The 26,796-nt window shown below is 42.7% G+C and overlaps 3 protein-coding genes across 10 annotated transcripts in view; 2 read left to right on the top strand and 1 right to left on the bottom strand.

Annotated features, from left to right (window-relative positions):
* Positions 1–3,426, top strand: part of ATXN7L1 (ataxin 7 like 1) — a 115,314-nt gene extending 111,888 nt beyond the window's left edge. For 5 of the 6 annotated variants that reach the window (XM_062018912.1, XM_062018925.1, XM_062018947.1 and 2 more), the window contains one exon: positions 2,380–3,426. In XM_062018912.1, the coding sequence (XP_061874896.1) occupies positions 2,380–2,421 (42 nt within the window). In that variant the 3' untranslated portion in view covers positions 2,422–3,426. Of the gene's footprint in view, positions 1–1,940 lie in introns of all 6 variants that reach the window. The other variant, XM_062018918.1, reaches the window with a different exon arrangement.
* A 9,664-nt stretch (positions 3,427–13,090) lies between these two features.
* EFCAB10 (EF-hand calcium binding domain 10) lies at positions 13,091–14,766 on the top strand. Its single transcript, XM_062018985.1, has 4 exons — positions 13,091–13,190; positions 13,322–13,486; positions 13,806–13,890; positions 14,371–14,766. The coding sequence occupies exons 1-4, from the start codon at positions 13,091–13,093 to the stop codon at positions 14,405–14,407; spliced, it is 387 nt and encodes a 128-aa protein (XP_061874969.1). The 3' UTR covers positions 14,408–14,766.
* Positions 14,767–14,916: 150 nt separating this feature from the next.
* Positions 14,917–26,792, bottom strand: RINT1 (RAD50 interactor 1). 3 transcript variants are annotated; one of them, XM_062018974.1, is made up of 14 exons: positions 26,556–26,792; positions 25,302–25,497; positions 24,907–25,148; positions 24,571–24,744; positions 24,344–24,493; positions 23,097–23,238; positions 21,300–21,410; positions 20,894–21,119; positions 20,159–20,296; positions 19,215–19,414; positions 17,763–17,977; positions 16,944–17,124; positions 16,737–16,855; positions 14,917–15,618 (listed from the first exon to the last, which is right to left on the bottom strand). In XM_062018974.1, exons 2-14 carry the CDS (start codon positions 25,476–25,478, stop codon positions 15,405–15,407), a joined length of 2,289 nt encoding a protein of 762 aa, XP_061874958.1. In that variant the 5' UTR covers positions 25,479–25,497; positions 26,556–26,792; the 3' UTR covers positions 14,917–15,404. The 3 variants fall into 3 exon arrangements, with proteins under 3 accessions (XP_061874958.1, XP_061874942.1, XP_061874949.1); XM_062018958.1 differs by having other exon boundaries at positions 23,097–23,252; positions 24,343–24,493; XM_062018965.1 differs by having other exon boundaries at positions 23,097–23,252; positions 24,343–24,493; positions 26,524–26,792.
* Between the last annotated feature and the right edge of the window lie 4 nt (positions 26,793–26,796).

Raw genomic sequence — 26,796 nt, forward strand, 5'->3', positions numbered from 1 at the left:
TGTGAAAAGGTTTCCTACCTCAGCAAGTTGTAGTCACAAGTAAACAAAATTCCCCGAGCATTTTTCTGTACAGCCAGTCAGTATTTTAGAATTCCATTATGTATTCTGGCTAAATTTTACAGGAGCAATTACTCTAAATGGCTGTGCTGCTTTGTTGCTGCAGTGTAGACACAGCAGAAAAACAGTGGTGATGGTCAAAAGATAACCCGCAACGGTATCCCCATTAAAAATGTTGTGAATCGCTCGCATCTTGAGGTGCACTGCCAAACACTACATTTATTTTTGTTTTTCTTGGTGCTGCCTGCAGAGCAGTACATGTATGGATACACTGCTCTGAAGGGAGAAAAGGGGAAAGTTCCTTCATACTCGTAGGGACGGTCATTTTCTGGGGTGAACCAGTCATCCAGCTGCCAGCAACACACATGGTGTAGAGCTGAAGTGCTTTAACCTCCTGCTCCTGTATTTAGTATCAAACACACACTACCCATGGTGCAGAGCTTGTGGGGATCTGTTGCCTACATCCCATGGGGAAAACCTAACAGTACAAAACATTAATTTTGTGTCAGCTTTTTGTAAACAGAGGCTATTGGTGAGCTTTTCAGCTGTCCGTTTCCATAAGTTTCTAATAAATAGAAGTATTTGCTTGTTTTAAGCCCTACAAACTTTTTGTTGTTAAAAATATGTTTCTCAGGATACAGTAACAAAAGAAAATCAAAATGTTTTAAGTTTTATTAATTAGCTTTTTTTCAATTCTAACACAGGATTTTAGTATTTGGAACCATGAGTAATGATTACCTATCCAATAAATTCTTATCACTGTTAAAAGAAACCCGAGCTGCTTTGTTGATGGCTTTCAGCTCCAATCTAGCAACTGAACAGTCTCTCAAAAAATTTTAGTCTTAAACTGTGCTATAATATTTCTTTATAAAGGTGTTATTAATTAAGTGACAAAAAGTGGATCTGCAGTTATGTGTTGTGTCAGTAAAGATGTTATTGGAGGAACCTGAGCTGTCTTACTGTTAACAGTAGTGTTGTAACAACCATGATAATCTGGGAGTCCAGGCAGCGCAAGGTCTGCAGGCAGAGACAGTCTCTGCTCTACACTAGAGGTGTATAGTTGAAAAAATCAGGCAAGTTTTCACAAATACAAGTCAGAATGACAGACTTCTGATGATGCAGCCTGAGGTAGGATTGCAGCCATCAAGCTGAGTGTGGGCACAGAGCAATTGCTGTGGTCCGCTTGGTCTGTGTCACCAGTCAGGGCTTGTCTGAGGGGGAGGGAGAGGAGGAGAATATGATTCTTTCTTAACAGAAGGAAGAGGGGCCCTTAACTCAGCCCTGGGGTTGAGTGGTGGGTGAGAACAAGGCACTGTGCCGTGCAGGCCGATGGGGCTGACCCCGTGATGGGCTCGCTGCCATGGCCTTACCGCCCACCCTGCCCGGTGCGCCCGGCCAGGCCCTGGGGAGAGGCACCTGCAGCTGCAGGTTCTCCTTACTGGGCTGGGAGATGAAGATGCCCCGTGGTTGTTTTGGTTTCACAGGTGGTTTCTTTGGGCTGTTTGCTGGAGGATGCTGTGCTCGGGGTCCTCCGGGAGGCCTGATGGCTGCTCTCAGCCTGGCTGTGCTCCCCTGTCGTGTTAAACTCAGATGAACTGTGCTCAGTTCATGTTCAATCTGGATTTTGCTGCATCCATTTGAGACCTAAACAGGGGCTTGTATCTGTAAAAACATGCCTGTTTTTTCCAACTGTTGTTGCTTTAGTTAAAATTTTACTTTTCTCTACAAAAAAGACTTGGTTTTTAGCAAATGTTAATTGAATGGTAGTTTTACAGTCAAATTATTTGTGCCTGTTAGTAGAAGTTATGTATTAAAAGCTTGTTTTCTCCAGATTTTATTCATGTTCTAGGTTTGTAACTAATCAAGTGTTTTTGTCTTCATAGTGCTTTTAGGTGCCTGAATGTGTTAACACTTCAAGACCTCAGTATGCGGTGGTTTTTAAATACTGAGTAACTAGAGCATTTTATTAAGGGAAGGTGACAACGTGTATGCTGTGTGGGGATCCTTGTGCATGAACACATGCTGTGTAGAGGAAAAGATTCTTCAGAGTTGTCGTCTAATTGCTGCTCTTTACTTGTAATGAGACACAACGTTAATGAACATGAGATTCACCAAAGCTTACTGAAATCAGACAGTCCCAAAAGGAAATACGCTGTTTATTCAAAGCAGTTCCTTTCCTTAAAGGTCTAATGTAATCAGTAAACAGGGAGGGAAATTAGTTCAGGGACTCGAAACAAATTCCTGCTTTGAGTTCTGTTATTAAAGTATTCTATTCTGAAAGCCATTGTGTGATTTTGAACCTGGCTCTGGTTTCTCTTTTAGAAGACATCAAACCGGACTGGTAGAATAAGGACTCTTCCATAACAAGGAAAAGGAACCAGCCTATAATCTCTAGCTCTCAGCAGCCCTACTCCACAGGGTTTTTTCTTTTCTATGTCCTGCAGATGGATTTAACCTTTTATGAATTTGTGGTTTTAAAGAGAATTAAATTTACAGAAAACTGTAATAGTGATTTGTTTAGTTTTTCACTTGTATTTGCCACTGATCTGTGCGTTCTGCTTATGTTTCCTGCCTTTTCAAGCTGTTAGTGTTGCAATGCTCCCTTTGTTTCCTTACCAGAACACAGCGGACATTCCAAAACAAAAAGAAATCTAGATCACGAGTTGAGTTTCTTTAAAGGTTCTCCAAATTTTTTCATGAATTAAAAATTACAGTAATTCTGTATTTAAGCTTGTCCTATGGATAAAAATCGAGTGCATTTCTTAATAATTCGCAAACAGCCGGGGCACTGCAACTTTAGGGACTAATCCTGACTGGTGCTCTGTACCTACAGCATTTAATGATTTCAGTGGGAATTCTGAGTGTTCGGCCTCTTCCAGGATCAGGCTCTTAAGGAATCTGTACTTCAATCGATGCACAGTGGATTTTTTGCACCAAACTGGAATTGATGTTACCAGGGGCTCGGCAGGCCAAATCCCCGTATCCCGGTGGATTTCCAGACCCTTAAGATCGTGGCGCCTGGTAACCTCGGTGACCGGTTTGGGTTTGCAAGGACAGGAGTTGAGCAGATTGGCTTGCATTAATAGAATTGCACTGACAGTGTTTCTTATAGGATTACTGAATAATTTTTTAATAAAAATATAGATTTTATAATCAGGAAGCCAATACCAGGTACTGGAACAATAGTACAGAGGAGTTAATTTTTATTTCTACAGTGTTAAAAGTGCACTTATATGCTGGTTTATTTACATCTTGGGGAAAGGCGAGAGACTGCAAATAGGGAGATTATTACTACTTTCTTTTTTAAAAAAAGAAGGCTTAAGGCAAATTTTAAGACAAAAAATGTTTAAGCAATTATAAACAAGGCTAGACCCTTTGAAAAAAAGTTTAGAAATATTCTTAAAATAAATTTTTATAGTGTTAATTTTGTAATAATTTATGTTTTGCTATACTTCAGAGCTAACTGACCGGTATAGTTTCAGAAACAGTATGAAACTTAGGAAAGTTTAAGCAATGTTTATATTTTTAAAATGTTCTTTGAATTATGTTTTTATTGTACATTTCTTCAGACTGAAAAAATGTGTACATATCTTTGTTATTTTTGCACAATTTTTGTCTTGTTCAGTTTTAGGAGCAGTACTATGTTGATTTTTTTAATTTATTTTGAGTTATAAAACTGCAGGAGTTAAAATCTCAGTAACAAAGTCATCCTCTGTAATCAAACTGCTATTTCTAGTCAGTGAGGGAGAACAGTGGTTGTGAGATTCAGTGGTTGCTTCTGAGAAATCATGCTAATCAGTGACTGAAGGAGCGATGTCGTAGTTTTAGGAAGCTTTAGCTCTTTCCATGCGTCTTTTTAACTGGAAAGCTGGAATACGGAGCCTGTCCTTTGAATGCTGCTTACAGGGGGTTTTTTTCCAACTGGCTTACACCTGACAGCAGTTCAGGAAAGTGAAGCAGGAAGTAAAACCCCACAGTGTTCTTTCCTCGGCAAAGCATCATTATTTAATGACACGGATCAAAAATTTCCGCCGGAAAAGCGAAACGGAAGCAAACGTTTGAGAAACAAGGCTACAGACTGGAGCAGCCTGCGGGGCACCATCGGCGTAGCATTCACTCCGTACTTCAGTTTTTTCCCCACCTTTGCCTGAAAACCTTGTGATTTGTTTCCAGCAATAGAGGCGCAGAAGCTTTGGTTGTCCCACACCCGCAATGCATAGGCCCGTCAGCCATAAAAAGCGACCTGGATAACTTGTATGCCTTCTTTTGTATCGATGTAACAATTGTAAATAGTGCTGATCGACCTTTGTAGAGAATAGTTTATACAGCATATTCTATTATTGCTGATTCTCAGTGAACTATTGTTTTAAAAAAAAGAAGAAAAAAAGAAATTTTTCTATTTACACCTTATATTTTGTTATGCTGTTGACCCATGGCACTTTAACAAAACTCTGTGGGTTTTGCATAGCTGGTCAGTCATGGGATATATTAAATAACTGTTGTTGCACAGAAATGAATTTGCACCTGCTATATTGTGCTTTCCTACTACAGATTTTAGAACCTTTTCCAGAAGACTTTTGAAGAAAGCATGTCCAATCATTCTAAGAAAAAAAAATGCCATACTTGTACAGCCAATTTCTTTTCTACAATCCATATTTTGTAACACTAAGTATTTTCATTCTTTGTCCTGCACCTTTATGTATTAGCAGTATCAAATAGAATTCATTCCATGCTTGTGATAATTGTAAGCAGAATAAATGTCTAAAGTAGGTGTAAATAGTAAATTCTATGGCTTACAGTTTCAAAAAGGAGAAAACAGAACAAACATGTATCTGATTGATACTGCCATGGTTCAGCACCGGGCCTGGAGATATTCTCTAGTGAGCGATTGTATTTTGGGGTTTTTGCTTTTCTTTTTTTTTTTTTTTTGTAACATGGCTTTGTAAATAAAATAATTTATATGTTTGTAAGAAACTGATGGGGCTGGTCATCATTTGTCTGTGCAAGGCAGACACGGCCCCTGTGGCAGGGCTGCCCAGTGCCGGGCCAGGGCCAGGCCACGGGGCAGCTGTGGGGACACGCTGGGCTCCCTGTGCCGGCTGAGGCGTGGGGGTGTACATGTCTCTGTGTCTGTGTGTGAGCCTGTGTGCAAGCCTGTGTGCGTGTGCCTGTCTGCAGGTGTGCACCTGCATGTGTGTGTGTCTCTGTGTGTGTGTGTCTATCTGCGGGTGTGTGCCTGCGTGTGTGTGCACCTCTGTGTGTGTACCTGTCTGTGCAGGTGTGTGCCTATCTGTGAGTGTGTGCACGGGTGTGCTTGTGTGCCTCTGTGTGTGTGTACATGCCTCTGTGTGTGTGTGCACCTGTCTGTATGTGTGTGTGTGTGCCTCTGTGTGTGTGTGCACATGTTCCTTCTCCTGTGGCATTGGTGTCTGAAAAGTTTCTGTATTTACACATCAAGACACCTGTGACCATCAGCTACTGAGGGGGTTTCCCTGATAAAGAGTTTTGGAATTCCTTTGCTTGGCTGAATGCATTATCTCAGTCCTTATCAGGGGAAGAATTAACTTTGCTGCAGCCGCTGGATTGAGGAATTCTCACTTCAGTGGCCAATACAAATTTAAAACCAGTCTTTTAATTACTGTTAATACTAATAAAACACAACTTTGCTCTTGTTCTTGTGGAAAGCTGATTCCGGTTACAGATCAAATGAGGCTTAAATTGCTCGTTGGCTGGTCAGCTGTGAAGAGAGGATTGCTGTCTCTCGCAGGGAGCCTCTTCTGCAAATCTGGGGAGGATGTAGTTCTATGCTCCTTTTATAAAGTGTCTGGAAACTCAGTCCTGGAGATACTATAGGGAAGATGCTCATGGTTGTGGTATGGTCTGTTTTAAAAGCCAGAGATCTGGACTGTGAGCTGCACTTTGGTGAGCATACACCAGGAAGGGGACGGAAGGAGTGGCAAGTGGCAGTGCTGCTATGGGAAACAGCAATCGGAGGGAAATTGCATCTTCTGGGCAAACAGCTTCTTGGGTAATGTATTGTGTGTTCTGATACCTGTCACAAAAACTAATCCTGAACTCCCTCATTGCTGTCCAATTCGTGCCTTGGTCTGAGCTGCTTATATTTTGAAAACTTCTTGTTTTAATCTTGAGTTTATCTTTTCCAGTCCAGAAACCCCAAACCTCATGAAGTAACTGAAGTTTCACCTGACAGAGCGATGATGCCCACGTACGGCTGAAGGGTGACATGGTGTTTTTAAGATTCTTGGGATTTCTAGCAGCTATTAGACATTAAAGCTACAGCCCAGAAACTGGAATACTGCAGCCAGAAGTTATTAGTTGCTTGCCATCCATTGCCCATGGCCAGCAAAGGCCACTGAATTTATTTTTCAAATATCAATCTGAGTAATTTTTTTAGCACTTGCAGATTTGTTGGGGTGATTTATGAACTGGTCTCTATTTAGAGTTGATTTCCCCTGCCCTTTTTTCCTTATACAAGTATTTTCTTGTAGCAGGTACTCTTTTCCTTCTGTTATCTAACGTGCTTTAGCACCAGTTTCAGAGGGAAGCAGATCACTCTGTAACTTTCTTATTCCATGCACTCCAGTTTTTATGCTTCTGTGTCATTTCTGTGTGCAACCAGTATCTGTTTTCCAGATCTGTCAGGAAGTGCTGATACTGATTCCGGAATTATTTAGAGGAGATTTGTACAACAGGTTCAGACTTTGGAACACAAGAATGTTTATTTCATGCATTTATGCTTGTTTTATTCCTTGAGTACCTCTTGAAAGTTACTATTCAAAAGTAGTACAGACCTCTCTCTAAAACCTGCTTTCCTAAGTAGAAAGACAAAGCTGACAGCTCAGCAGCAGGTCCCTGTTTGCTTCTTGACGGGAGAATCCATGGTAGATGGTGTATGTGCTCAAGTCCTCAATTTGTAAGGCATCACAAAGCACAAGGGCTGGATTCTTCTCTACATTGGGGTTTTGTTGTTTATGGCTGACCTGTAGAAATATTTAGTCTGTCTCTAAAGAAGGGTGAAGGGAAGCTTTAAGGAACTGAAGGGTTTTAGGGAAAACTTGATGGAAATAACAGTCAGGATCCAGGAGAAGTCAATTTGAGGGTAAGGACAGACATAGGGATTTGAGGTGATACACAAGATTCAGCTGGCCCTTGGTGGATTTCCCAAACCTGAAAGGCATAGCTCTGAAATTGAATCTGGGTTTGGTTAACTTGAAGCAGTCGGTAACACAGTTCATATGACACCATGAGAGACTAGTTTTTCACAGCAGTTATCAAGCATAGGTGCAGCATATTTAGAGCTGCAGGTACAGAGACCTGTGGTGTGTGATGTCAATAGAATGGCCCAAGAGACGCAGGAGCACAGCCCTGCGTGTCCTGCACCTCAACTGTGCCAGCCTGTGCATCTTGCACCTCAGCTGTGCCAGCCTGTGCATCCCACACCACAACTGCGCTGGCCCATGCATCCTGCGCCACAGCTGCACTGACCCGTGCATCCCGCACCACAGCTGTGCCAGCCCTGGATGTCCTGTGCCTGAGCTGCCACCAGCCCCTGGCATCCCACGCCTCAGCTGCCACTGCCTGCCCCAGGGCAGGAGGCAATGATCACAGCAGACAGCACTGCAGGGGAGAAACCCGCATCCCTTCTCAGGGGCAAAGTGAGTCGGTGCCTGTTTGGAGAGATGGTCACAGGTGAGTAGATGGGTCACTGGAAAAAGTTCACTCGGGCCCAACCCTTTAGCCTTTCCCACCACAGATGCAGAAGAGAGGGGGCTTTTGTCTTAGTTCTGAACATCCTGTCAGCAACCTAGTCAAGAAACTTTCCCTTCTGGTCAGCCCCACTCTTAAATTGCAACTACTTGCCTTTCTTTTTCTCAAGTGTTCTCTGATTTTGACCCATAAGGAGCTGGGGTGGGGGGGGGTGGTGTGTTTTGGGGTGGTTTGTGTTTGGGGTTTTTTTTTCATCTTGGATTGAGTTACTCCTTCCATGTTAATTCTCTTTAGGATTTATGTTTGGATCACATAGCCTGAACACTAATACCAACACATTGTGCTTGCTGCTTCATTATTATAGGAGGCCCCAAGAAGGTGCAGAAAGCTGTTTTTCAGTTGTGTAATTTTACAGAATGCTCCCAAGGCCCACAGCTTTGCACCCCGAGCACTGATGCTTCTGAAGGAAAAACACATTGAAAAGACAATGCTCCATCTATGCTCCTGGACCTTGAGCCAGACAAGTGTGTGTTTTTTCCTGGGGACATAACAGATTCCATGTTGGGCCTTTCATTTAACTCTGTAAGGCCTCCTCTGCTTTGCCCCCAGCACATTACTGGACCGCTCACTCCCATGACTTCCACTGCTGATATTCCAATTCCATACTCCTTTCATGTGTAGTTAAATGCCAGTGAAGCCTGAAAGGTAGTAGCTTCTAATGCCAGTGAAGTGTTAAATGACAGTGAAGCCTAAAAGGTAGTAGCTTCTCCATGTTGAGCTTCTGTCCAGGGCCTTTGGACCCAGACTGGATTTCAAAATCCATTGCAAAGTTGCCGAGAAAGGAAAAGGGAAATAGAAAGTGAAAAGGGAAAAGAAAGTGGATCAGCACTGCAATGAACCTCTGGCTCCAGCTCACCACTTGCCCTGGCTTAATGGGACATAGTGGCAGCCTGCAAAGGCCAATGAGGCCACAGGGAGAGCAGAGCCAGGCTCTACAGAGCTGCACAGTGCAGGGCTGAGAAACCACGGACGTAAGCTGATAAAAGAGAGGTTCAGTCTGGATCCAGGGAAAAACTTCCCTGCCACAGAGGCAGTGAAGCGTTAGAACAAGTAGGTGCAAACTCCAACTCTTGAGGTTTTCAAACCCAGACTGGATAAAGCTGTAAGTTTCTTGGTCTGACCTCAGAGCTGATCCTGCTTTGAGCAGGAAGCTGCACTACAGGCCTCCTGCCCTATGATCCACATGTGAAGAAAGCAATTATGGTGATTGAGCTCCTCTCCCAAGGACTCATCTCATAGAGTCATTTTCCCAGAAATGCTCCCTAAGGCTTTTTTAGGGTATTTTCCTAGTACCTAACTTTCTTCATTGTTTGGTCTTCAATGTTGTTCATTAACCAGCTTTTATGGTGGCTATAATTCCCAGTTCCCACCAAGAGTTGGTGACACCCGAGTCCTTATCACTGGCTTTTCTCACTCCGTCTTCCCTCGATAGGTATTTCACTGGATTTTTATTTCCAGATCCTTCCCTGAGATATCCCAGAGTTTCCTTTGAATCCATTTCTCTGCATTGTTTCTAAGGCAGAGAAACTACTGTCCACTGGAAGTCTTCTCTTTTTCATTCACAGAAGCAAGCACTTCACATGTTCTCCACGAGCATTAATCTTTTGAGGAGTCCCGAACACCTTTACACCACAGATAGCCAACAGCTGTGGAATGGGCTGGACAGTGTTATCTTCTAAACCTACTGTCCTCAGAACTCACACTCTGTATTATAGCATGTGCAGTTATTGCAGCTTCTATGAAGAGCATGTCTTATTGTTGGCACTTGTGGAAAGCCACCTACACTGACGTTCACCTTCACCAACTGTTGATGCAGCCACAAGCAGATGTTTGGAGGTTTGGCAGAGTTATGCTGACTCTGGGAAGCGCTCCAAGCCTCCTTCCTGGGAACTGATGGAAGCAAGTCCTGGTGGAACGGGCATGTGAACTTATGGTCAAATACAGGAAAAGGCAGAGGTTACTCATCAGTAACACAAGTCCTAGCAGATGCATAATCCACACATGCTTCCTAACTGTGTGCCTGGTCTTGCTGTTGTTCAGGATGTCTCTTTCAGGGCTGGGAGCCATGTTGGAGAAACAAAGGCTATGGAGGTGGATCTCTGATCTCAATGACTTGCTCTACAGATACTGCTAGAATAAAAGCATCCATGGTCTTAAGAGCCCTGGGCTCAGAGCCACATTCAGACAAACTAGACTATCTATCTCAAAGAATTAAGCCTCCTGATAATGTTCCTTCTTTTCCCTTTTACTTCATCAGGAGGCCTAGGAAATCAGTTTCTAGGGTTTTCAGTCAAATGGGAAATGGCCAGTTCTGTCAGAGACTTAAGTCTCCTGATATTAAACTAGTCTTTCTGTAGGCTATTTTTACTTCTCTTTGACTCAGAAATATTAACTGGAAGTATTTTTCCAAGTCCTGATTGATATTTTCACTTTTCCCAGTATATGATTTTTGATGGCAGGTTTATTTAGTCTTTGTTTTTCAGCTAAATGAAAAAAAAAAACCCAAACATTCATGGGTTAGCCTTGTGACTGCAGGCTTCTGTTCTTGCAGAGGAGACTGGGGTGACAACATGATAGGGACACAAGTGATCAGGGCTACTTCTATAGTACATGAAGGGCAATTTCTTGATAGAAGTGCTCAACAAGCTGAATCTGGCTGTGCCAAATGTGCTGCTCACACATAAGGGAGGGAACACTTGACATTGGTGGCAGCCTTGGCTAGAGTGGCTACGAGATAAATATTCTGAGGTGAGGAAGACAAGTAGTTGGATTGCAGCTTTGGAGTTTAGCAGAGCAGACTTTGTCTCCTGCAGACATTTTGTTGGCAGTATCCCACAGAAGACTGCCCTGGAGGGCCCAGGGGAGATAGCTGAAGCACAAGAACAGCCTATTCTGATATGCAGGCACTGGAGTGGACATGGTTGAAGGCCATCATGGCTGAAAGGGGAACTCCTAATTGGGATCAAATCCAAAAGGCAAGTGTATAGGCTATGGGAGGAATACAGACACACTGCTGAGGCATGCTGAGGCAGAACTAGGAAAGCCAAAGCTCAGCTGGAGTTGGAATTAGTGAGGGATGTGAAGGACTCTTTCTGTGCATTAACATGGAAGGAAGGCTAAGTAAAAGGTGGGCCCCACTATGTAGGGGGGGGAACTTCTTGCCAAAGGACAGAGCAGTGACTGAGGTACACTTGGTACTGCCTTTGCTTCAGGTTTTTACTGGAGAGGTCTGTGCTCAGATATTTGGACAAAGTCTGGGCAGGAAGGTACTACCCACATAAGAGTCCAGCCTGATAGCCTTGATGTGTTCCTGTGTCACCTGATCTAGGTGAACCTGCTTTTGCAGTGGGGTTGGATTAGATGATCTCTGGAGGTCCCTTCCAACCCTACCATTCTGTGATTCTATGATCTATACCAGCCTGTGGGAAAAGCTGGGTTGGATTCAAGGATGCAGGCTGCTATCATTACAAGGCTGCTATCATCCCTGAAAGATCACGGTGAGTAGGGTACAGGGTTTCTAAGGACTGGGAAAAGGCAAATGCAATGCCCATTTTCAAGCATGACCCAGGGAATCACAGACTGCTCAGCCCAGCCTCAGTCCCAGGCAGATTATGGAACAAACTCTCCTTAGAAGCTGTGTCCAGACAACATGGATTTACCAAGATGAAACTAGCTGACCAACCTACCTGCTGCTTGTGATGAAATGACTGCCTTCAGGTGCTGACCAGAGAATGCTGTTTACATTGACCTTAGCAAGGCTTTTGACACCACCTGCTTTTGTATTCTTACAAGAAACTGGAGAGAGATGTATTTCAGGCACACACTACAAGGTGGGTGGAAAATCATCTCTACAGCAGGCAGGGCTCAGAGAGCCAGGGACAGCTGTTTGATGGACAGCAGTCTGGTTTTTAACCAGTAACATGCCCAGGGGTTAATACTAAGGCAGTTCTGGATGTTGAGATGGGCTGCAGGTTCATGGATAGTGGGGTAGGGAGGTGAGTGATATAGTAGGGGCAGAGCAGAGCTGTCTTTCAGAGGGAGCTCAACAGCCTAGAAAATTGGGCTGACAGGAACCTCATTAGGTCCATCAAACAGAGGCCTACAGCTGAAAGTGTGACTCATCACAGAACAAGCTGTGCTGACCAGAAAGAGAGCAGCTTTGCAGGCCAAGGGGCAGGTGGAGAGGCTGAAGGTGAGTGGATGAGGGGCTCCCAGGGTGCTGCAAGCCAGCACAGGCTGAGCCGCAGCAGCAGGGTTGCAGGCAGAAGGGACTGATTGACACCCTCTGCTTTGGCACTTGTGAGGCTGCATCTGCAGAACCCTGTTGTGTTTGGGCCTCCACTGTAAAAGGCACAGCAAGCACTTTGGGATCCGGCCTTTCTCCCTCTGTCTACCAAAAAAAAAAGGTGAATTCCATTAATGTTTTGTGCTATTTTAGTTTGGGCAAATTGTTAAATGTGTTTAGTGCTAGACTTCCCTCGGGAGTATATTTTTTCTTTCCTATATGCTCAGTTATCATTGTCTGTATTTAATTGATGGCAGATGGTTATGTCTTTGTAGATTTGCTTGCATTTTTGTTGTGTTGTTTTGGTGTTTTAGTGGGACACTTCATTGTCTTACTCACAGGGGGCAGTAAAATAAGAAGGTTCTCTGATGTTTCTGTTTGCACAGGTTATGCTGCAAGCCTCAATAATGATTTTTAAACGTAACCTTTCCCACTCTGAGTTGCTAATCACGGATTTTACTTACCAGAGCCCATAGGGCCATATCCCACGAACTGACATCTGAGCCTTATGGCCTCCGCTCGCGTTCCTGGGACTCCCCAGGACCCCTGAGCAAGGAAGGAGAGAGAGGGAAGGGAAGAGGCAAGAGGTGTTGAGACCGCATGACCGCGTAACGGCAACGCGGCTGACGTGGAGAAGACTTTGCGAGAATGTGAGACACGATTCTGTGTAAGTCGCTTTGGCGCCGAGTTAACGCCTCAGCGGTACAAGCTGGTCGCTGGGCCGGATTTTCTGTCGCAGCGCTGCGGCGGTGCCATCCAGGAGAGCTCGTTTCTTGCCGCGAAGTCTCTGAGGACCCGGCGCCCTTCGGCTGCCGCCCCGAGCTGAGCGCGGGCGCTCCCCGCCGGCTCCGAGCCCGAGCCCCGGGGCCGGGGCGTCCCCTCGGGGCCGGCGCCGCCTCACGCGGGCTGGCGGCGGGGCGGGGGTAACGGCCGGCGCGCGCCGTCTCCCGGCAACGCGGCATGGCGGCGGGCGAGCAGCGGAGCCGCGACTACCTGCGGCACCACCGCGTCCCGCAGCTGTTCCAGCGCCTCGCAGAGCTGCTGCTCTACCACCGCCCCGGTGCGCCACGGCGGGCGGCGGCGGGGGCCCGCACCGCGCCTCGGCTCGGGCGGCTGCGGAAAGCGGGGCGGGGAGGGAGGGGCGGGACGTCGTGGCCCCCGGGCGCCCGCTGAGGTTTCGCTCGGTTGCAGAACGACCGCGCGAGTTCCTGATCGAGGCGCTGGAAAGGGTGAAGGCGGGAAAACGAGCCGAGGGGGAGTACCCGAACCTGATGGACGAGACCAACCTGGCGGCCATGTTCAGCCTCCTGGATGTGGTCGGGCAAGGCCACATCACGCCAGCGCAGCACAGAGAAGGTGCGTCTCCCCGCAGAGCAGCTCAGCCTCAGCTGTGTGTTTGCACAGCCTTATTTAAATGGTTTCAAAGCTACGGGTGTTTACGCTTTAAAACTGCCCACATACCTGCCAGTACCTACTACAGAACCACAGAATCTTAAGGGTTGGAAGGGACCTCGAAAGCTCATATAGTCCAGCCCCCTGGAACCTGGAAAGGCAAAAAAGTTGCATATTTTAAAGTTACATATGATGTTCACCTTTTACTGTGTCTCGGCCACTTTAAGATATTGAATTACTCTTTCAATGACTTGCATAGGAAATTCTCTTTCCTTAACTTCAGCTCTTAAAACTTTGGGACTGAGCACTGAAGGTCTGCAGCTTGGAGACGATGAGAATATCACACTGGACATATTCAAGGAAGAAGTGTAAGTTTAATTGAAAGAGGGGGAGGAGTTTGTGTGTGGGGAGGATATGCACAGGAACTATTTTACTGAGATTTAGTTTTCATTTACAAAACTGTATAATTAAAGGACTTGCTAGTTTAAGCTTAACACCTTGGCATCACAAAGGTCTGTTACTGCTTGCTGTAACCTGACCCAAACTTGGGAGTTTTCTTCCACCATCTCAGTTCCAGGATCTGTTCCACACAGACCTCTCAGGTTACCCACCCACCCCTCAGGTCAGACAGCTGGCCATTCAGTAGCCCAGGGGCTCAAATATGGATCTCAAACTGTGCAACAGTATTGTCATCTTTGCCCAAGGCAGTAACACAGCCACGGGTGCAACAAGCTCTGTTAGAATAATTTCTCATGGTCCAGGTACAGTTCTAGGGGCTTTTTTTTTGTAATGGTTGCAGTCCTTAATTATCCTCACTGTTATCTAACTAGAATTCTCTTCTGTTTTAGGAAGAAAAAGATGATGGAGAGCTGGGCTGTGTATTAGTTTGAGCAGTGATTTGCTATTAAAAATAGTCCTCTTGCTCAATTCTGGTTTGTCAGCTGTGGTAGCTGAGTTTAAGCAGTACTGGCTTTTTATTGTTTCCCTGCCCTGTTTGAGCAATCAGCTGAAAAGGAAAAAGGACAAGAATGTGTTGAAGACACTGGACGAGTAGCATTTGAGAATTGCTTAACACACTAAATGGTTAAAAAAAGAGCAGAGAACTCTTCTACGCAACTGCAAGAGTTTCTCCTTTCAGTCTGTAGCTTACTGTACCATATGGGGCTCATTATCACTGAATCAAATGAACTTTAGGATGGGAGCTGTTTCTTAAGTTGGTTTTGTTTTCTGGCAGGGTTAGGCACTTGGCTTTTTTTTTTTTTTAAAGGAAAGACCAGCTTCCAGTTATGACAAATGTCCACAGCTGAAGAAAGGTGCCAGTGTCAGGTCACGTGCCCTTTTGAAACTTATAGTATTTGAGGAGAAACTTTTAAAGAAATTAGGACAAACTCTGGTACAGCAAAGAAAAAAACCTGTTGTGTTTATTCATACTGAGTGACACATTCCTTCCTTCCGTGGTGTGTGTTCACACCTGTTAATACAGAACATCCCTGACCCAGGATGTAGAGATGTAAAGCCCCTGTGTTTAGGGGAAGAGCTGTCCCTACTGTATGTGGGTGTCTTCCCCCTGTAAGCACACTCTGCCTTCCACTGATGTTACAACACAGAACACTGACAGGGATGACATCTTCATTAGAGATGACTGGTTTAGCTTCTCCAGGCAGTTGATGGGGGCTGGGGAAAATGTGTGCAGTTCAGAACCAAGTCAGAAGCATTCTGAATTTTTGTTTTAATGTATAGAGTAAGGCATAAGATGAGAGTAAAGCAGTTCTTCAGGGTACACTATTGGAAAAATAACCTAAGCCTATTACAACACATTTGCTTTGCTTCTGTTGGAAACACCTAATCTAGACCAAGTTACTAATCATTTCTGAAGAAGTCTTTATTTTCCAGTATTTGGCCAACTAGCTCGTAAATTGAGAAGAATTTCAACATCCTTTTGAGCTAATTTATAAACTCCCAGTTCATTGAGTGCTGCTGTTGCAGATGGCTGGTTTGGTGCTAATGCCTCCTTCTCTGAGGCCGACTGCAGCACGTCCTTCAGCAGCAAGGCAGAGCCCACATTCAGGTTGAGGATAATGCAGGCTTCTTTTATGCTACAAGGAAGAGGGACACGGATTAGTACTAGAAGCACCCACAAGATCCACTGTGTTTTGTGCACACAGTGACTAACAAAAAGCCTTCTTCAACTTCTGGAAAGGATCATAAGTATTGAACTGGCAAGCAGTGCTTAGACCAAGGCAAACAGTACACTTGGTCTTACAGCCTCAGCTTTTCCCATCACGTCCGTGTATTTCATCAGCACCAGTATTTTGCGTCAGCATGGCTTTTGCTTCTTTACTTCTTCCACCAGAATTAAAAACAGAGAGTGGAGTTTACCACTTAATCTGTCCAGCTTTCCCTAACTACATTTTCCCCTAAGATAATTAGGAACTTCTTAAGGTATTTTAAAGAACATGGTTGGAGAGATCATTTCTAGAATCTAAACATTTTCCCTCATTAATGTCCCTAGGGAGCAAAGAGATACCCTGCCTTTGTCACACTGATTCTAGTTTAAATAGGACAGATAACCAGCACGCATTATTTTTTTACAGTTCCTTTGTGCATCTGTGTCTTCTTACACTGGGCACAATCGATACCACAAAGATATCAATTACCTTTTATAAAGATAAAAAACTCCCTTTATAAACATTTATAAAGATCAATTACCTTTATTAAAAAAACCCTTAAACCTGAAGATGCTACATGAGTAATTAAAAAATGCCAATATGTAATCTTTGACTTCAAGTGTTCAAGACTGAATGCCATGCTCTGTATTGACTTCAAAATATTAAGCTTTCTGCCCCAATTAGCCTAGCTTAGCACTGGACTCCTTAGAAGACTGTGTGCAATTGAAAAAAGACTTAATCGAAGAAAGTAGTTTCTTCTCATCAGCGAAAACAACTAGACTGCTATGCAAGGCAATTCTGAGTGGGAACATAGTTTAAAGCTGCCTTTCTTCTAACAATAAAGTGTATTCTTGTTTAACTCTATCTTTGAGTATTTTCTTTGGCCCCAGTTTTGGAAGTCTGTGCTACTTGTATTCCTCCTGTAAGTTAATTTCTCTGGATATCGTGACTGCACAGAGCACTCCTGAACACATGATGTGTAGAATGTGTGTATTCAGCTGAACAATCACTTCTGAGATAATGACAGAAGTTTGACATCTACTCACTGCTTGAAGTAGTTTTCTGGCCTCTTGCAGTAGTGTGAAAATAAAGGGAAGAGATTTCTATTCATATCAAAGTGGAGCTGTGCTGCTCCTCCTTCATTGAAATGATTTGCCATGATTATCTGCAAACACAGAGAGGTGCATCTGTTGTTTAAGCCAGTCATGGACACCCACACTGAACTGCACAGATCACACATTGCTGATACCCACCTCTTGATAGATGTAGGTATCCACTTTTTCTGCAAGCATTTGCCAGAAGACTTTGAACAGCGAGTGGCAGAGCTGCTGTTCTAGTTGCAGCAAGCGGTCTCTGATGGTCAGCAGCATTGGGCAAGCCGTGCTTGACAAGGACATTACTGCTTGCTCTGCTTGAGATGGTAAAGACAACCACCTGAAAGAAATGATTGCACTGAAGTCATTATAAAGAAATTATTCATACTACAACAACTGAAGTTAAAATTATCCTTGAAATAAATCTTTTCCATTTACAACGGTTCAGAGCAAGTTCTCCTTCCCATTTCAAATCTAAAAGCAATCATCGTCTAATGCTATGTTTAAATTTCATTTAATATTAAACTCATGCTTTAGTCAAAAATCTCTGAACATGCTGTTCAAGGAAACCCCTCTAATCTAGAAAATCCTTGAGTTGTTGTATTCCTTTCTTCTACTCAGGAGCAATCACTCAAGAAGCCCCGTGAGTCTGTGAAGACAGAACAGTCATTACAGGCCATTCTGTATTAACTCTTTAGTACCACTCTGAAGAAAATAATTCTTGTCCAAACTAGAGTGCTTCAGGACTCATTCCTACGGTTTTTAAGATAACGGGGCCCACCAATTGTGGAACTACCTCAGAAAACAGATTTAAAATAGTCTTGAATTAAGTGTTGTGCAAGAGAATTTTCCAACCCTGCCCCACTACTGTTCAGGAAAATATTTTTCCCTGTCAGTTATTTCTGCCTTTATTTACCTCCGTATTTTTAACAGGAAATGATGCTGCTATATGAGAAGAAGGTTAACAGACAGAATCACCTCTCTTTTTTGTACAGCTTTGCAGCATCCTTGACCTCTCTGAAGACATGATCTACTTGGCGAGTCAGCATGTCGTGTTTCAGGCGTTCCAGAAGGTTAATCATTTCATCAAAGACAGAGCTCTCCATGGAAGCCAGCTGCCCCAGCTGCAGTTTACTGACAGCATTACTCTCTGCACAAGCCTCCAGTTCAGCCTGCTGTAGCTGCAAGAAGAACTAGAGAAACAAAACCAGGTATGAATACTACAAAAATTCCCCTTACCATTTGAACACTCCATTGGTACTTTACCAGGCAAGGCTCTGGAAGACACTCTCCTGGTGCATTTATAAACTGAAAATGTTACCGTTTAAAAAATACTTTCTTGCCTTTCCCAACGGTCCTAATTTACTGAAAAACAAAACACTGATGGAACTGATACAGGTTTCAGATACAACAGCAGACAGTATTTCTCTACATCTATTCCCATTACCTAAAAAGACACTTTAAGATTCACAGCAGAATGTTTTAAAAATATCTGATTCTGACCTTCTTAATGTTTGCAAAAGCAAACTAGAATTCTAAGTTGTAATTTGTTTTATAAATAACCTTTCATTAATTTGCTGGATTGACAACACCAAGAAAATGGATCAAGTTTAATGTGTCAGTAGTGACAACTTGGTTCTGCTGTTAAGCAGATCAAGATGCTTAGTTAGATGCAGCTATACAAGAAGAAGGCTGCGCATCGAGATTATTCTCTGCCACAGCCACAGAAGACAGAAAGAATTTGGAAGCTGCCCATCTCACACACAATACCTATTTTACACACTTTCTGTGCAACACTTTTTTTTTTTACCTTTTGTACCAATAACCACAGAAAAGCCAAAATGCTGCAGAATAGCCATGACACCATGTAGGCTCTTAGAGAGCAGAAGAATTTATGCCCAATTCCCAGTTATCAGCCAGTGGCTTTTCTGAGCAACACTAAAACTGTGTTGCAATGTGGATAGCCATGCTGGAAACATTTGAGCTAACCTGCCATGGGGGCAGTTCAAGCATCCTGCACAGGCGACCGCAGGCACTGCAGCATCAATGCTCTCAATATTGCCTCAGAGGCCCCCACAATGAACTACCTATGTTTTTACAATACAAACCATGTAAAGAAGACAGCTTTTTTATCTGTTCAGATTATTTCATCCTTCAGGCATCCTCTTTGCATTTCCCTAGAAAGTTTATAATCCATATATCTTAGATCTCAAACAATAATCAGTTGTTATTTATACATCTTGGATTAACTCAGTTTACATCTCATTCTATTTTTTCAGTAATTAATTCTTTTGAATACACTTAAATAAACAGTACCAAAAAGAAAGTAAATGTTACGAAACAAACATCCAAAGTCTTTTCTCAGTTTTCTGGGAGGTTTGGGGTTAATTTGTGGGGTTGTGGTTTTTTTTAAGTACAATAATTACTTACTACATTGTCAGCCCAGTCTGCCAACACTGTTGCTATATAGTTAACAGCATTAAGGATGGCGCAGTATCGGAAGCCCAAGGAAGCTCTGGTCTCTTCCTTCATTACTTGAGTTAATCGTATCCTGAAATCGTCAACTAATTCCTTCTGCAGGCCCAGGAACTGTAGTTTTCTAGAAGCTGTTGGAAGATTCTTATACCTGTCTGGAAAGACATTAATAAAATGTTTTGAGGTTTTTCCAACACCGAAGAAAAGCTTTTAAAAAAGAAACATTACAGTCGTCTTACTACACAGCCCTACGCCTGGGAGAACATCATGTAGTACTTACAACAGCTGACATACTTTAATGGCTTCAGGGAAACCACTCAATGCAAAAGCCAAACATGCAGAGAAAGGACATTCTTCCCCCTCCTGAGTGCAATTTTGCATTCTAATACTTTCTAATACAGCAGCTTGTGATGATACCACACCATCCAGCGTGGCCCCCAAAGCACACTCACATGGAGTGAGATCAAGCCATTGAAAATGCAATCAAGTGTCTCCCGAAAAACTGACCTGGCTCTTATTTTCTGTTCCAAGAAAGCAGACATTACTTAATAGCTTCTGAATCATCACAGATTCCAAAGGAATACTAGGATTTTTTTTATTACTGCATTGTAACAAATTATATTCTCTCAAGTATGAACAAATTTTAATATGCTAAATACCCAAATGATTTAATCATTATTTTGTAAACATCTCACTAGCTTACAATTATTCAGACTTTAGTTACTGTCCAAAATACAAAATGCACAGGAAAGCAACTGCAAACATCACAACTTTCCAACATTATTTGGCAGGTACTGCTGACAGTGGATCAATTATTTATTTAGTAAAGAAATCTGTTAGCTGTGGGGTTTCTTACTATTCATTACAAACAAGAGCAATGCTGACAGATTAGTAATTACCTGTTATAACTAACAACAGAGTCATAAAAGTTTCAGCACAGTCTGGGACTTTCATCTCATCTACATCGCTGATATCTTTGTATTGTGATATCCACGCAGCCTCTGAGGAAAGCATAGAGTCCATTTTCTGGAGAGCAACTGAAATGCACAGAACTTGTGAACTGTTGAGTTTTTAATTAGAAAAAAGAAAAAAACAACAAGAACTCCTCTAAAATAATATGAACCTAAAAGTCTTCACTCTTTTAAGTTACATTTTACATTTTCATGCTGACTGCTTCCCACAAAACCAGCTTCAATATATCTGCATCTGCCACGTTGTTGACTGTGTCAGAGTTAATTGAGTGATTTTTTGGTTGGTTGTTTTGGGGTTAAATAGTTGGCTTGCTCCTTTCCAATATACTTCCTCTTAATTTCTCAAAAGTTAATACCCTTCCCCCATTTCAATTTCAAGCCCACCCTTGTCTACACACACATAAATAAAACATTTGTCTAAAAACAAGCCTAATGGATTCAATACAGCTTAGGGCCTAGAATCCTACAAATTACAGAAGCATTATTAGAGACTAACCAGTTTTTAGCCAAAATTATTACAGAGTATTAAAAAAAATGTGTATTTATGAGTAGCCCTGTCCAAGTGACCTATCCTCTTTGAGAAGGCTGTTCGTGTCAAGTATACATATGATTTCTTTCTGACCATGCAATACAAAGGCCAACAAAATCCACTGGAAGTCTTACATTTTTTTTCCACTGTCAGCCACCTTTGGAAGCAGGATTCTTCTGACAGAATATGCATGCAACTGGGTAAGCTGCTGAGATAACCATGAACGCTGTATAACTCTCTCTCAAATAGAAGTACCTCATCCACAAGGTGACAGAAGAGCGTATCATCATACAACAGGCATGGAATATCAGCAGCCAGCTTCTCCAGAATCAGCATTACTAGAGCACGAGAGAATTCAAGCTTTTGAAAGAAAAAGGTTAATAAAATGTCAGATAGGAAGCATTGACATGTGCCAAAGAAACTGCTACTAGACTGAGTTAAGTCTCACCACACACTGAAATCAGTGGAAGTGAGCTTGTGCAAGTATCTATCAGAAGTTGACTCACTTATTCACATCTCTGAACCCATGACAGTGCTTACCCCAGCATTCACCGAAGAGCCTGCCTTGTCCAGTATTGGCTGGATTTTGTCATCAAGGAACTTGGCATGATTTCCAATCCACATAAGTACTTGTGTTAAATACCACTCAGGCTTATTTTAAAAAGAAAAGAAAATATTAAATGCATCCAAACCACATTTGTTCTCCTGCTTTCCATTGATCTCAGTTTCACAAGTTTTTCACAGAATCTCAAGGGCTGAAAGGGACCTCGAAAGATCATCTAGTCCAAACCCCTGCCAGAGCAGGACCACCTAGAGTAGGTCTCACAGGAACTCATCCAGATGGGTTTTGAATGTCTCTAGAGAAGAAGACTCCACAACCCATCTGGGCAGCCTGTTCCAGCGCTCTATCAGCATCACTGAAGAAATTCTTCCTTGTATTTCTCTGGAACCTCTTATGTTCCAGCTTGTACCCATTGCCCCTTGTCCTATTACTGGATATCATTGAGAAGAGCCTGGCTCCATCCTTCTGACACCTACCCTTTATATATTTGTAAACATTGATGAGGTCACCCCTCAGTCTCCTCCAAGCTGAAGAGCCCCAGCTCCCTCAGCCTTTCATCATAAAGGAGATGCTCCACTCCATCATCTTTGTGGCCCTGCACTGACTCTCTCCGGCAGCTTCCTGTCCTTCTTGAACTGTGTTTTACTTAGCTTTGATATTCATAATAGTGGTTGAACTGCATTCACATGTTCCATGCTGTGTGTCTCTTTCTCATTTCTGGATTAACTTTCATTTCCCTTTTTTTTTTGCACTCTCTCCCCAATTTGCCAAGCTCACTGTATGTGGGTATTTTCTTCATTCCATTACCCAAGTTGTTAGTGAAAAAACCCACCAAAAAATGCAACTCAAACAAAGCCTGAAGCAAAACAAAAAACCCAACCCTAACTGGAGCAAGACTCTGAATATCTTTCAAATCTGACACTAGACTATCTGTAAACATCTCAAGTTTTTTAGAAAAATAGTTGTTCACCTATTGTTCACAAATTTCACCTCAAATATAATTTTCCCGTTTGCTTATGAAATTATTTCCCTCACATCTCTTCCCCACTAACATGTAACATTGTTTAAAAAGGCACTGTAGTAGCAACTGTCAAGAGTGCAAATGGATTTCTGTTTGTCCAGGACTGTCAACACAAGTGCAGAGTCTTGTGCAACTGAACTGGGACAGAGGAGCTCTCAAACCCTGCTGCAGCCACATTTCAGCAGCATTAATGCTTTGGAATCTGTCCCAATATTCTCAGATAAAAATCCTCAATCTTGGAAGAGAATTCATATAAAAAGTGAGCCAGCTTCTAACTGGTAAACTGGACATCTCTTGATGAGAAAACTCACCATTTAACAATGCCTTAAGACAAATCACATTTTCTGTATTAACAGCAGAACCCAACATTTGCAGTTGGCATGAAGGTGGCTAAAGACAGTACAAAAGCTGAAGTCACAGCTTGGTGCTGCCTTTAAGCTCCAGCAATAAGGAACAGTGAAAAACCATTTCCAAGGAGACGGAGGAAACTAGTCAAAGCTGCTACAATTACGGGAGTGAATCTAAGATTGCAGTAACACTCCCTAACGGATCTGTGCAAGGGAGACATATTGCCTGACCCACAAAAAATGCTTGACCCTGAACGGTCTCAAGCACTATCTTGATCTCTGCCCACCAGAACCACACAGTTTTGAAGAATCTTAATTTCAGAAAGTGTTCAAGCTGCACAATTTAAATACAGCAACCCATCTGTTGCTTAAAAAACAAAAAATAATCAAACTGCTTTCTCTCATACCTTGTTTAAAACATTGGTTTGCTTATTTCCAGTGAAATGATACTTGAATCTCTTCTGAAGAGGATTCAGCATGATCTGTATTGGAAGGATAATGGGTGGCGATGGCGGTAAAGAGTACTTTTCTGGCAATTGTTTAGGTTTAGTTAACAGTTCATCTCTAAGTTGACAGTCAAGGATAAATTTAAGTGTCGAGTTCTCCCAACATCATCATTTCAGTAGAATGGGTTAATAAAAATGAGAACTTCTTAGTTCTGCCTCACTGTCTGAAGGCAGTATTATGCAATCAATACAATTCCTCAAATACTAAGCACAATCAAAATAGTTTATATAACATTTACTACAAGTCAAGCTGCTAAGGATTACTTGTTCAATGACAATACCAGACACTTGAGTCAGTTTGATTTAGGAAATTCACATCATTAAAAAAAAAGAACACAGAAACCCATCATTAGCAGTACCAAACACAGGGGCTGTCCGAGAGACAGGCTTATTCATATTTGTTAAAGAAATATAAAACACTCATGAGATTAAAAAATGCAACACATTATTTCCCGTTTTCATGGGAAATTTTCAATTGATTTAAGTGACCAGTCTGTCAGACCAAAATTGTTTCCAACTCAGGGTGGTGTAGAATGGCCTTGTGTCTTCCCACTGCAGGATTAAATAAATAAAATTTTTAAAGTTGCTTCATTGTGTTTTATTTAATTCATGCAAAAAAAAAAAAAGAGAACAGCATGAGCATCAGTGCCTCTGATTACACTCAAAGGCAGATTACTATCACTGCACAAAGAAAATCCCGCTTTTTTGCAAAGTCTCCTTCTGAGATGGGTATCTTTAGCTTCCCCTCTCCTCCTTCTGGGATGGGACATATTAAAATGACAGGCTGATTTCAAATAAAGCTATGAAAAGATAAGCATTAACTGTGTAAAACAGAATATACATCACCATATTTTATTAACATGTTGCAGTGTCACTGAAGCCAGATCCTGATGAAACCTGAGTTGTCAGTTACTGCAAGATCATTAACTCCTTTGACTTGGACTTACAATGTTGTTCCTGCCAAAAACACAACTCTGGCACCTGACATTTTCTAAACAAAAACATAGATTCTATCATTAAGATAGAGTAATATAAATTGAAATTATTTTATGCCTTTAAGGAGAAAAACAAGTTAATTCTCTTTGAGAACACCATCTCTGACATGTATCATTCTTACTAAAGCACACCACGACAATTTAAAAGGATATGAGGTTTGCAATTTCAGAAGCTGACAAAACAACATCTCCAAATTGCTGTACACATCAGAAGCACCAGCTGGAGCAGCAAGGCCAAAGGCCTGAGACTGTGGTGGTCCCACAAATGGCCAGTGGAGCTGGGCCAGTACCTCTTCAAAGTCACTGCAAAGCAAAACAAGCACCGCAGTGCAAATGGGCAGGACAACACAAAGGCCAGGGAGTGACAGTACGGCCCTTACCTTGACAGCTTATCCTTAAGGATTTGATGCCAGAATTTAACAGTGGATCTCACAAAAGCAAGAAGATGAGAACAAGATGACTCCTGAAGTTTAATATCCAGTTCTGCCATGAATGCTAGAGTGCTGGCTGCCTCTGGAACATTGTTGGTCATGAGGTATTGTTGAATGCTATCACTGCAAAATACAAGAAAGGTCAAGGCCAAAAATTCATTAAAGGTTACACAAAAGAATCATTTGTTTATTGAAAAAAGAAAACTCTCAGATCTCAGATATTTTAATAATGGGACAAAGCAGGTTACCAGTCTCAGAACATAAAACGTAGTACCCAAGCTTTACCTTAACTCTTCTATTTGTGAAATCCATTTAAGATAGGCCAGGTGTCGTTCAATCTCTTCCACTTGACCAATCAGTACATCAAGATCCTCCATCCATGGCTGAGCTTTCAGTAAATGGCTACTGATTGCATCAGACAGAAGAGTTTCCTCCTCTAAAAGCCGACTCAGAGACTTTTTAGAATCCTCTGCATTCTTTAAGGCATTCTGAATTTTTTTAGGGACTTCTGATGAAACCGTAAGCACCTACATTCACAGAGAAGTATCAAGATGACGTAAAAACACTGCACTACATAGGGTAGCACTGTTTGAGATATTAACACATTGCTTTAATTTAGTCACATATACTTTATCAGTAACACAGCAAAATCAGAAGACGAAAAAAGGGCAGATGCTTACTTGTTCTTCTAACTGCTTTTTATTTTCAGACAGCTTATCAATAAGGTTGTCCAGCTTGCTCAGACAACTGTAGTCACTTCCAACTTCTCTTTCCACAAATTCAGAAACATAGTATGGAATATCACAATGATCCAGATCTCTAGGAACTTCTTGCTTCCTAACACCAATGGTTGCCATCTTCTCTTTCTCTGCAATACTGATGGTACAATTTCTAATTAGTCGTTGTTAAGACGGTACAAGCAACTATTCATCTACTGAGGCACAAAACTTCATGAACAGCTGGGCAGTTCAACTGAAACTCCGAACAGTATATTTACTGAATGTCTTATATCAGTGAGACAGTTTGCTAAACTCTTAGCTGTGATAAAACCTTGTTTACACATCGTACCGGTGTTTTATCACACATTAATTACAGAACAGAAATATACCTGACAATCTTCTCCTTCCTCAAAAACATGAATTTTATTATAACTAGTTCAATATATATATATATAATACATAAAACAATGACAGACATTGGAAAAATCTTTGTGTTAAATAAAAAGGAAAATAACGCTTCACTTTGTCTTTCCGTACAGTTTAGGCTGTTTCAGAGACATCAACTGAAGACTGATGTAGTACTGGAAAACTACCTTCTCCAGTCTTGCAATGATTTGTAAATTAAAAGCATCTCTTAAATATTTTTAAGAGAACCCACATGTTATAACAGAAGAGGCACGTGCTGATCCACACACATTTGGCAGCACCCAGAGAAACTCAGCCCCAAAACTGAGGTGATGATCATAGAATGGTAGGTGTTGGAAAGGATCACGTACAATACAACAGAAAAAAGCAACAACGACGAGTATGTGGCTAGTTTAATTCGATCTTTTAATACCACTTTCAAAAGAGCATTTAAAAAATAAATGTATACACTTGTACTTTATCTGCCACAAGACTTGGTGAAAAACCTTATTAAACAGACAACGGAAAGAGAAAACGGTGGTAATGAGCCAAAGTTGGAGAAGCAACAGACAGCACCAGGAAGAACAAACTGGGAGATGAAGTCGCAGCTGAGGAAGACGTGAATAAAGAGCAAGAAAAAGCACCACTCTGTTTGCAGCACGAAAGCAATACCGCAGACGGCTGATGACCCAGTGGCGCTTCTTTAAGAGAGAAAAGGAGGAGACTACAGGAGGGGAGGGGGACAGGGCACTGGAGTGGCGAAGCATCCTCCGGGTACCTCCCTGCTCACGCCCGGAGCTCCGCACCAACCTTCACCAGCGGGCCAGGCCGCTGCAAGGAGCGTCAGAACGTTCTGTGGGCCCCGGGGCGGCGCCGTCCCAGGCCAGGCTGCCCCCAAATGCCAATGCCTCAGCCTTCCACCGCTCCGGACTCTGCCCCCGAGCCGGCCCTTCGCAGCGGGGCCCCGCCAGCGGCCGCAGGCAGCGGAGCTCGGGCTGCCAGGCGGCGAAGGCGCCGCCGGGGCGGTGCGGGGCCGGCCGCAGAGCGCCCG

The sequence above is a fragment of the Colius striatus genome, chromosome 1 (genome assembly GCF_028858725.1).
Source record: "Colius striatus isolate bColStr4 chromosome 1, bColStr4.1.hap1, whole genome shotgun sequence".
Taxonomy (NCBI): Eukaryota; Metazoa; Chordata; class Aves; order Coliiformes; family Coliidae; genus Colius; species Colius striatus.